Source organism: Clytia hemisphaerica, unplaced genomic scaffold, assembly GCF_902728285.1.
Source record: "Clytia hemisphaerica strain Z4C2 unplaced genomic scaffold, Clytia hemisphaerica genome assembly, whole genome shotgun sequence".
Classification (NCBI taxonomy): Eukaryota; Metazoa; Cnidaria; class Hydrozoa; order Leptothecata; family Clytiidae; genus Clytia; species Clytia hemisphaerica.
The window spans coordinates 67,631-79,518 of record NW_027104057.1 but is presented as its reverse complement, the minus strand read 5'-3'; the positions used below and the strand labels follow the sequence as shown (position 1 = coordinate 79,518).

General features: G+C 33.9%; 2 protein-coding genes across 2 annotated transcripts; both read left to right on the top strand.

Annotated features, from left to right (window-relative positions):
• Window positions 1-311: 311 nt before the first annotated feature.
• LOC136812241 (uncharacterized) lies at window positions 312-3,194 on the top strand. Its single transcript, XM_067068718.1, has 2 exons — window positions 312-416; window positions 501-3,194. Exon 2 carries the CDS (start codon window positions 1,308-1,310, stop codon window positions 2,955-2,957), a length of 1,650 nt encoding a protein of 549 aa, XP_066924819.1. The 5' UTR covers window positions 312-416; window positions 501-1,307; the 3' UTR covers window positions 2,958-3,194.
• Window positions 3,195-6,838: 3,644 nt separating this feature from the next.
• Window positions 6,839-8,404, top strand: LOC136812240 (mediator of RNA polymerase II transcription subunit 21-like). The gene has a single exon (XM_067068717.1). The coding sequence runs from the start codon at window positions 6,874-6,876 to the stop codon at window positions 7,348-7,350; it is 477 nt and encodes a 158-aa protein (XP_066924818.1). The 5' UTR covers window positions 6,839-6,873; the 3' UTR covers window positions 7,351-8,404.
• Window positions 8,405-11,888: the final 3,484 nt, after the last annotated feature.

Below are 11,888 nucleotides of genomic sequence, written 5' to 3'. Positions count from 1 at the left end.
TTCTGGGCCGCCCTTCTGATATCAATCCATAGGGTATTAGGTCCAAATTTGTTGCTTTGTTCCAAATTTGCACGGTAATTACACCAATCAGGCCTACTATTTCTTAGTTTGTGAAGCACCATACAGTACCATAGTAGGAAGTGTGCTGAAATTTTGAAAATAATTTTAAACCACTTGAAAAGCTTCACAAACAAAAATCATGAAAAAGTAGATGATGTCAGTCCTTGATAACAATTATTATTTAGCTTCTAAACAATTGTGGTTTTGATAAGTATTAATGTTACAATATTTTTTTTTCACGTAATGTTCTATATAGAGATTATTTTTATAGTCATAAAGTTATAGAAAATGTTTTCGTGTGCTTTATTTCCTTTCCCTGAATACGAGCCTTGTGAAAAAGGATGCATGGTCTCGAGGTACTATTTTAACTTTTATTTTTTCTACAAGAGAGAATTTGAATGTCTTTGGGTCTTTTTTAATAATGTATATTTATATTTTAGATAGAAGAAACCAAAATGTACAACAATGTGAAAAACATAATAAGAAATAACATCACGCCTGACATGATTGGAAAACCATATCTCCTGGCAGAAACTTCTTTACGTACAACTGATTGGGGAAAAGATTTTCGATTTCTTGATGACAAGATGGCAGATGTTAAACCAGACATAGAAATTGACAAAAATTGCAAATGATATTTATTTGGTGAAGAATTTGTTGACTGAACCTCAATGCAAAGAAATTATTGGTAAAGCTGAAAATCTAAACTTGCAGTTATGTTGCTATGATGAAACAAGAAAGAATTCTCGATTAGTTTTATTTGATGAAGAATTTGCAGATTTTCTTTGGGATAATATTTCCAACCAATTTGAAAAGCAAATCGGAGATGCTCGTATTCATCCATTTGGCTTTGATGCAGCTAGGGGCCATTGGAAGTTATCTTGTGTCAATCAAGCAATGCGCCTGAGTGAATAGATATGGCGGAAAAAAGAAAGAATTTTTTGCTCCTCATAGAGATGCTTCATTTTGTCCCAATGGTCACAAAAGATCGTTGTATACTATGCTCATCTATTTGAATGATGGTTTTCGTGGCGGTCAGACAAAATTTTATGTTCCAAAAGACACAACAATTGTCACTAAAGGCTGCACTATAAAGGAGGAGGTAAAAGAGAAGTTTATGTTCAGGATATGACTGCCATATTATTGCACCAAAGACAGGGCAAGCAGTTATTTTCAAACAAAATCTGATTCATGAAGGATGCAAGCTTTCACCAAAGAGTTACAAGTTTGTAATCAAAACTGATATTATGACTGAGCGGGTTGGAAAAAAGCTTGGATTCTGCCCTCCTAAGGAAAAATTTGATGATAATAAGAAGTGTTTGCAATTATTTCGCCAAGCACAACAATTTGAATTGGGACGTAATTATGATAAAGCTAACGAGTGTTATGAACGAAGTCTCTCTTTGAGGTATTGCTACCCTCAGAATCTTGATGGTGGTATTTATCAAAAAGGAGAACAATTATTGACTGACAATGTTGCAGAATCGCAAGAATCTTTACCTTGCTCTCAAATATCAACTCTCTCCACCTCATCAAATACAAATCCTTTCTACATTTTTTCTCAAGAGGTGTGGCATAAAATTATGGTCTACCTGCAACATGACAAAGCTTTACAAAGCCTTTGTGAAGTTTTTTCTTTTTTAAGCTCAGAGCGAAGGAAGATTTTGTCCAATCAATTTGTGCCAAAGGTTGACCATCATAGTGGAATTTTCACCAAATTCCCATTTCAAAATGGAAAGTTTGTTTCTGAAAATCTAGAAAGGTGTATTAAAGTTTCAGCAGTTTATTCAATGTGTTTACTTGGTAATGAGCAAAGAAATTCGCATTATTTGGTGAATTATGATAGAGAAACTAGAAATGCTACTACAGCCCAATTGAAAGATCTTCTTTATGGGGTGTTTGCTGAGGAACCTGTCCAAGGAACATTCTTCAAAGTAGCTCAAAGAAAAGCTAACAAGAATCCGAATGAAGATTTGTACCATAGTGTTGATAGGAAATTCATGTCAACACATTTTGATCGAGATGATATTGGTATTGATTTAAAATCTGAAATTAGATCACATCTCACGATATATGATAAGGACAGTGATGATGAAGAGTACAGCGATTCTGAGGAAAGTGACCGAGAAGGAAAAACTGATGAATTCACGAAGAAAGATTTCTACAATAATGCCAAAGATAAACCATATCCTATAAAAGATTTTCACAATCGTATAACCTTAGATGGTTTTGACCACTATTACCGATATTGTAGAAATAAGTTTCCACCTAAGTCAGCTGACGAGGCTGATTATTATAAATCATCTGCTTGTTTATATGATTGTATTACGTACCCAGAAGATCAACGAAACGAACTACTGGAAAAATTAGTCCCTGAAGACCATTACAACTATCATGTAACCAGGATGAATGTTCCTACCTCATTAGAACCAAGTTGTGCAATCTTCCGAAAACTAAATAAACCAATTGATGATATGAGAGGAGAGAGCTGTGTTTGTGTTTTTGCAGATGTTGGTAGTAGATTGACTGAAAACTGCTCCACTCATCTTTTTAATAGTATTGTTGCTAATTTCAGCAAAACGAAACTGGCGGTAGAATTAGCTGCTGATTATTTGAACTCAGTTTACCAATTTTCCCAATGGATTGAACATTTTTGTGATGATGGAGATTTTGAGTTGATAACATACCGTGTAAATATCAGGCAAATGGAAGAAGTGTTCTCTTCTTTCAATCATGCGTCGTGCCAGTGTATGTTCCCAAATTACAAAGTTAATGATTATGTCAATTTGTCCAACTATCCAATGTTAGATACCATTGCTGTTGTCGTGGCAACGAATAAAAAGGATTCAAACGAAGTTTATATCTATACGGAGTATGATGGTATCACTGCTCTATGATGAATTATTTTGTTTTATGATCCTATTTGCACATACAAGCTTCAGTTTTTTTGTTTTCGTAGCTCACTCAAATATATATCACAGTAAATAGTTTTATCTCAAAACATTGTAGATAGCAAGTTTCGAATAAAACTTTTTTTAACAAACTGCCAAAAGGTTGATATCTATCTTCACCAATCAGTGGAAATAATATCCCTTAAACTATCCAAATATAATTATATTTTATTTTAAAGATTATTAGAGCCTAAAAAATGTTCTTAATATGTTCTTATTTTTCACCATTTTGTGATTTTTTTACCCATTTTCCTAAAATATCGGGTGTTTTCGAGTCCGCAAAGCCTTAAAATGTTCTTACTTGTTCTTAACATTTTGGCCATCAAAGCCTTATGTTCTTATATAGTTTGTTCTTATAAAAAACGTGTATATTATTTTTCATTTTAGATAAATAAAACAAAATGTATAAGAACGTAAAAAACATAATAAGAAATGATGTCACTCCTGACATGATTGGAAAACCATATCTCCTGGCAGAAACTTCTTTACGTACAACTGATTGGGGAAAAGATTTTCGATTTCTTGGTGACAAGATGGCAGATGTTAAACCAGACATAGAAATTGATGAAATTGCAAGTGATATTTATTTGGTGCGAAACCTTTTGACAGAATCACAATGTGAGGAGATCATTGGTAAAGCAAATACATTAAACATGCAACTTTGTTGTTACGCACAGGAACGAAACAATTCCAGACTAGTTTTATTTGATGAAACATTTGCTGATTTTCTTTGGAATAATATTTCTGAGAAGTTTATAAACAAACTTGAAAGTGATCAAATTCATCCATTCGGTTTCGACGCCGCTAGAGGCCATTGGAAGTTATCTTGTGTCAATCAAGCCATGCGTTTGAACAGATACAGTGGAAAAAGGAAAGAGTTTTTCGGTCCCCACAGAGATGCTCCATTCTGTCCCAATGGTGATATGAGATCATTGTATACTATGCTCATTTATTTGAATGATGATTTTTGTGGCGGACAGACAAAATTTTATGTTCCAAAAGACTCATCTATTGACACCAAAGGATGCACTGTGAAGGAAGAAATCAAGAGACATAGAAGTTTACGTTCAGGGTATGACTGTTTCTCTGTCTCTCCAGAAACTGGTTGTGGTCTCATTTTCAAACAAAACTTGATCCATGAAGGTTGTAAACTTACACCAAACAAAAGTTACAAATTTGTCATCAAAACAGACATTATGGTTGAACGTGTGGATGTCAAATTGGGATTCTGCCCTCCCAAAGATGAGATTGATGATTATCAGAAATGTTTACAATTATTTCGCCAAGCACAGCAATTTGAAATGGAAAAGGACAATAAGAGAGCAAATGAATGTTATGAGAAAAGTCTCTCGTTGAGGTATAACTACCCACAACATTTTGACGCTGTCTCAGAACCTGTGTTGCCAAAGGAATTACCAATCTCTCAAGACCATTCCATATCAAATTCACAAATATCAACTTTGTCCACCAACTCATCTGCTCCTATAACGAACCCATTCAACATTTTCTCTCAAGAGGTTTGGCATAAGATCATGGTCTACCTGCAGGATGACAAATCTTTACAAAGCTTATGTGAAGTTTTTCCATCTTTGAATACAGAAAAACGGAAAGTGCTTTCCAGTAGATTCATGCCAACTGTTGACTACCACAGTGGAGTTTTCACCAAATTCTCATTTCAAAATGGAGAATTTGTCACAGCCAATCTGGAAAGATGCATTAAAGTTGCAGCAGTGCATTCAATTTGTTTACTCGGAAATGCACCCAATGATAAACACTATTTGGTAAATTATGATAGAGAAACAAGGAGTGCAACAACTGTACAGTTGAGAGATCTTCTTTATGGTGTATTTGCTGAGGAATCTGTTCACGGTACCATCTTCAAAGTAGCTCAAAGAAAAGCTAACAAGAATCCAAATGAAGATTTGTACCATAGTGTTGATAGGAAATTCATGTCAACACATTTCGATCGAGATGATATAGGCATTGATGTAGAATCTGAAATCAGATCACATGTCACGAGGCTTGGTCGAGAATCTGATGATGAAGAATCTGGTGGTGAATCCGATGGTGAATCCAGCTCTGGCCTTGATTCTGACTATGACGATTGTGAGGATTACTTCTCAAACATTGGCAAGTGGAAATCTTACAAGTCAAGAGACTTTCATGGACGATATATTCTCAATGCTATTGACAGATATTATGAATACTGTAAAAATGAGTTACCACCCGACACAGAAGATATACCAGAGCCTGAATCGTCAGAGGGATCAAATTCTCAATCAGAATTAGATCTGTATGCTTTGAAATCAGAAGAATTTCAATGTATAACGTACACTGACGAGGCGCGAGATGAATTCTTCAACGATTTCTTTTCTCAATGTGAAACATTTCCACCAACATATTCTGCTACTAAAATTGATGTTCCAAATGTACCGAAGCCAGGATCAACCATCGTCAGAAAACTCGATCGATCGACCATGTCACCATTGTTGTACTTACTTGCTGACTTCAGCAAAATTAAACCGTCAACGATTGGTTGAAGAATTCTCATTAAAGCAATTTCATGGAAAAACGATTATTTGATTTTCCCTCAAACCGAAATGTTATGAGTGTGAATTTGTCGAACGTCAATTTGTTACGATATAACAGTAAAATTATATTTTATACATTGCTGAATTAATTTCACTTGTCACGTATACATTATCGACTTTGTCGCACTTGAAGTGTAGTTTACCTTTGTTAATTACTGGTATACTTTCTCGATTGGGAAAGTTCCCTTTGTATAAAATTCCGTATAAAATGGCCGTGGAAGGTTAAAACTGAAAATTTTTGGGACATTCAATGTGGTGGCCATTATGAATGACAGAATCGGGAAGGGATTTTCTTTTTAGTCAACGCAATCTTTTCGTTCAGGAAGTTTTTCGTGATTACCAGCTCTACACGTTTTTTTACACGTTCTTAACTTTTGGAGTTTTAAGCCTAAAAATGTTTTTAACATGCTCTTATTTTCACCATTTTGTGAGTATTTTTGTCCATTTTCCTAAGAAATCGGAAATGTTTTAGAGTCTGCAAAGCCTTAAAATGTTCTTATATAGTTTTTTCTTATAAAAAAAGGTTTAATCATTTATTCATTTCGATATGTAAAAATATGTTCAATCGGGCCAGAAACTTAATGATAAAAATTAACAGAAGCATTTTTTTTTATTTTTAACAAAAATAAAAAAATGCTTCTGTTAATTTTTATCATTTTATTCATTTCACTTTACTCATTCATTCATTTATAAACATGTTACAGCATTATTTATTATCATTTTCATTTTATCACTTGTTTTATATATTTTGTATTTAAACTAATTATGTAGCCCGTAATATCAATCTTATTATGTAATGAAATATTGATTTTATGATAATCATCATTTTTTGTACTAATACGTTTGGTTACCCAAATATTTTCTTTGCTGTTGCATTGTTGGCAACTTGTCCATAGTCCGGGGGAAACAATCGATCTGATAACTACCGTATGTGCGGGACGAATTTGGACCCTTTACAGTGTAGAGGAAACTTTTCGAATTAGGGCGAAAAAAAGGTTCTTACGATGCATTTTCTTGAAAACTTTCTTTTTACACCCTTACAGTGCACTTTGCCTGAGAAACGTACCCCTCAGGGCTGCACCTACGGTAGGTAGCTTGAGTCACCCGGGGGTTCATTACATAATGCTTGGACAATATTTAGTATAACAGTCGTTGTCATTTCAGCATTTTAATTGATGATTTTTTGGAAATGAAATTTGTCACTCGTATTTAAAATTCCATTATTTTCATTATATAGGTTATACAAAAAAAAGTTTAGAAATAAAAAAAAAATGGCTGATCGTTTGACGCAACTTCAAGATCAAGTGAATAAATTGGCTGAGTGTTTTTGTGATAGCATTGGTGTAATACAGCAAACTGCTCATCCGAATAACCAACAACAGCAACAACAACCTCCACAACAACAAACAAATGAAAACAACAAGCCAATAGATCCAAACAATCCTCCTGATCCACAACAACCTTCACAACCTGAAGAAAATTATTCCCAATTTTTCGCATCCATGATTGCACGCACTGTCAAAGATATTGATCATTTAATAGATGCTTTACCAAGTGAGAAATCAACCACGGAACTTCAAATGAAAAGCCTTAAACAGCTTGAAAATGAAAATGAGGTTGCTTATGAAGAACTGCAGAAAGCTGTTGCTGAAGGAGAATCTCTTTTGGAAGAGATCAGGTCAGCCTCATCGCAAATTGCTAATAATTTACTTAGCTCCAGGACTAGTGGTAAAATCAGTGACTCTTAAATTACATGACTACGATCTCACAGGAGCAATTTTCAGTTTTATTGGCCTCATCAACCCTTATGCCACAAAAAGCTTGGGTTCAAGTTTACATAGGTTGAATGGCGTCGTAATGCAATCGGCCAATGGATTTCATTCAACCCAGATAAGCTCTAAGCCCGCTCTAACCTGCTGTTTTTTTGGAACAAGGATTGATAGGTATCTTGGCTCTTGTTGATAAGCATTTATCAACCCTTACGTCACAAAAGGAATGGCTCCGAGCTTACATGGGACGATTGGTGTCAAAATGTCGAATTGACGGTGCAATGACAGACAATTTACTTTATTTGACCCTAATATAATAATCGAACTTAACCCGCGTCATCTTTGGTGCAAGAATTAAGATAAGTGTACTTGTACCATCATTAGAACCCCGTCGTTTATTAATTTTGAAAACATTTTTAGCTGCCAAGAGAATTCCCCCTTGTTTTGTTCTAAATGGCCTATTTTTTCCAACACAATCCCCTAATCCCCTATCAAGGCACTTGAGGGTGAGGTAGAGATGGAAAAAAAACATGAAACTCGAAGTATAGAACAGAAGACAGAATTTACAACAAAAAAAAACCGCGAAGATGAAAAAGAAAACCTCAGTGACGTATTGACAAAGAAAGAGATGAAGAAAAAAGAACGAGAAAATTTCCCTCTTTTTGATAAGCCAATTTCATTGGAGACACTGGCTTTAATAAATCATCGACTTTTGGGGAAAAAAAACAGTGGAGAGTTTTTTTGTACATTCATTCTACGTGATGATGGAAGTTTTTAAGTTCTTGTGTAAGAAATCTTTTCCATCGAAGAACATTGCAGTGATCTTAAACTTTCTATGTAAATTTTTATATTGATTATCTAAATTACAATTCAAACCAAATGTCTGTTTTTAGGGGTTGAATTTTTAAGCCCCTCTCACCCCGATGTCAATTATGCTTGTGTGCTTTAGAGAATGCATCTAACGTTTCTCAATATTCATACCTAGAATCACAAAATTTATATTTGCTGGAATAGTGACAACACTACCTGAAAACTAGAACTATTCTTCGTGATTTATTTATGAGAATATCTCTTTATTGGTGAAACGACAAGCACAAAATTATACATTATGGTGTATGCTCTTAGGTTCCAAATAAGCACCCCCTCCCCCCGCTTGTTAATTTTCAAAAACTCCTGTTTATTTGAAACCTAAAAGAGTAGTGTCTTATGTCATACTTCTCGGAAAACACGTTGTAGGATTTTTGGTTTCGTTGGTCGGTAGCAGGTTTTGGTTTCTCATTTTGGCTTTTTAGCTAGTCCCTCTTTTATAACTCGGCCATGGACTGCATTGGTTTGAAAAAAAAAGAAAACATTGAAAGTTTTGACAATTGACCTTATTCATTCAATTTGATAGTGATGGTTCTGAATAAAACTTGAGGATTTTCAAGCTTTAAATTCTGAACCAAAACCTTTACATTGAAATGAACACGTCTTATTGAGAAAATCGTTTATCACTAACTTGTGTCTTTTCAGAAAAAAAAAGTAAAAAAAATGTGACGACAAAGCACAAAATGATTTGATTGTGATGAATGGTGAAACAATCAAATTGATGCCAGGACTGCCAAAAGGTTAGTAGGAAGGAATACTTTTTGTATTGATAATGTCTCATCGAGGTCATAAGAAACAATGGTATTTTTCATATCATGTCCCCTTTAACCCGCTCTTAAAAGGCTATTTGCCGTGGTTTGGCTATCAGCCAAAAGTTTCGGTTTTTTAGTTACGTTACAGTTTTGTTCTTTCAATTATTCATTCATTAGTTGTTACCTTGGTACTCAAAACCTCTTTTTGCCAACGTCATCAAAATTTTATTCAATTTAAATTGTTAATTTGATTGTTTATTTTCACGTTTCTACTAATTTTAGTTAAATCTGCGGTGTTTGGTACATTTAATCTCCATCACGGCAAACCGCCGGCTTATAAAATTTTGATACCTCCGTTTTGATTTTTTTTTCATTGTGTATTCGTCATTCGTGGCAACGTGACTTTCATCACAATTTTAATTTAGATGAATTTTGAAATTTGAGCTAACCTTGGTTTTGAAGTTGTTATGGGGATTTTTTGAAATTGATAAACACGGCGGTTACAGAAGTTTCTTTTGTTATTTTCGCTTTTGTAATACATAGATGATATTTTGTTTTTAACATGGTTTATTTTGTCTAGCTTTTACACCATATTCCTCAGTGTGATATTCTTCAAACTTTCAACCCCTTGCTCTCTTAGTACATCCTTATAGTACTTTTTTAGACAATGCTTTATTCGTCAGCAGCAAAGATTGCTTATTGTGAACTTTACGCGCGGATTAATTCAAAAACCGAAAAACAGGTTAAATCACTTGAGATTCTACTGGAGAATTTCACGATTTCGCGATCATTTTGAATTAATTTTATCTCTGCGAAAGTACATTTAGTAAAAAGAATAGTAGATAGTACACCCCTGTCTCACAGCTCCGGTTGAACTTTTTTCCCAGTGCGGATATAAATTTTATTGTTCCAAGGTTAAAAAATCCAGTGGGGATGGTTTTGGAGTTCAGTTTTTAAACATCAATTTTCGGATGGGGATGAAATCAAAGTCAATTTCCCGGTGGGGCTGAAATTCCCAGGTATTTTCCTACCGGAGACGAAATTTTTGCCAAAGTTTCCTGTGGGGCTGGGGTCCCAGCAGGTCTGTGACACAGAGGTGTGATAGTCAAAGAGGATTGAAAGCTGTAGATCTTCCATTAAGCCAAATGACTTTTTTTGCAAGTTCAGGAAATGATGAGTGGTGATTTACATGCTATTTCCACTTTTTCAACTCTGTCATTTTACATCGATTTTTTATTGATTTGTTGGCTTTTCTTCTTGAATTTCAATGAGATGGTTTTGGAGAATGAGTTTTTTATTTTCGTCCATTGATTCCCCTCTCTTCATTCTCTCCATGTCTCCTGTTATTTATTCTCATGTTTTTCGGATCACTTATTATTTTCAATTTCAATTATTTCTTATTTTTCGATTTCAATAATATACCTTATCCTATTCTTCTCTCCCTCTTCTTTCGATTTTGAAATGAAAAATTTATCTTGGAATATTTTTTCATCGTCAGTAGTTCAGCGTGTGCTATACTATTTACCGTTTCGACTTTCATCATGACTTCATAATATTTCTTGGTTTGGTGTATAAATATATTGTATGTTTTAAGATGGAAATGATTTATTTTGCTTGATCTCATACTCTAACTTTTTCCTTATTTGGTGGAAGTCTTAAAATTCTTAGCATTCCACAGGAATATTATCGCAAAATATTTTTGATATCAATCCGGTGATACGAAACAGGTTGAAAGAAATATGATCCAAAGATAGGGCAGAGAAGGAAAAAGTTTAGATTGGTTTATATATGATGCAATAGCTCGTGCTTATAGTACGAAAACTTTTGATGGTATGAAATTTCTCGAAGAGTTACTTCTCATTCCTTGGAATGAACGAGTGAATACACGTTTCTTTTTCACGTCCTCTTGGTTTGCGCCAAAAAGTTGAAACTTTGGGGGAGTCTGGAGGCTTTAAAAATGGCAGCCTTTACCTGAATTGAAAAGCTTTCTCTTTTATCCCTTTCGAGTGAAATAAATATGAGGATTTTTTTTTAATTCGCTAAAAAAATTGAGAAAGTCATTGGTTCTGGTATAGCTCAGACTTTTATCTTAACTTTGATTAAACACAACTGTAATTTCTCTTTACACTTTTTTTAGTAAGAACAAACTATATAAGAACATAAAGTTTCAATGGCCAAAATGTTATAAAAACAAGTTAAAAACATTTTAAGGCTTTGTTGACTATAAAACACCCGATCTCTTATACAAAAATACTCACATAATGGTGAAAATAAGAACATGTTAAGCAGGGGGGGTCGGTACTAAAATCTCAGACATCATGACATTTAGTGACGTGGTGGTACTGCAAAAAAGCTCAAAAATAATTTTAGTACCATGTGTACTAAAATACCAAAAAGGGTGGTCCCTTAAAAAAAATTTTGAAAAATCTTAGTATTTTGTTCTAAAATCAGCCAAAATGGAGCATTTTCTTAACAATTTTGGAAAAAATTTGATTTTTTTTCTCAGAAATTTTCGAAAAAATCTTCAGAAATCTTTAAGAATTTTTCCAATTTTTTAAGTATTTTTTAAAAATATTTTTATGTACAGTTCAGCACAGTTTAGTAATAAAATTATATTATTTTGCAGATTGATACACTAAATTCGACTAGGTTTGTAACAATGACCCCATTTTGGTAAATTTAAAGCCGTAAAAGGGCAAAAAATGGGTGGTATCTAAGTTAAATTGCTCAACATAATTTTAGTACATGTGTACTAAAATAACATTTTCGAAAAATAGGTGGGGGTATGTCAAAAGTTAGCGAAAATCCTTTTAGTACTCATGTATGTCTTACATTTTAGTACTGACCCCCCCTGTGGTAAGACCATTTTTAAGTTTAAATTATTAGCTTCATTTTCCT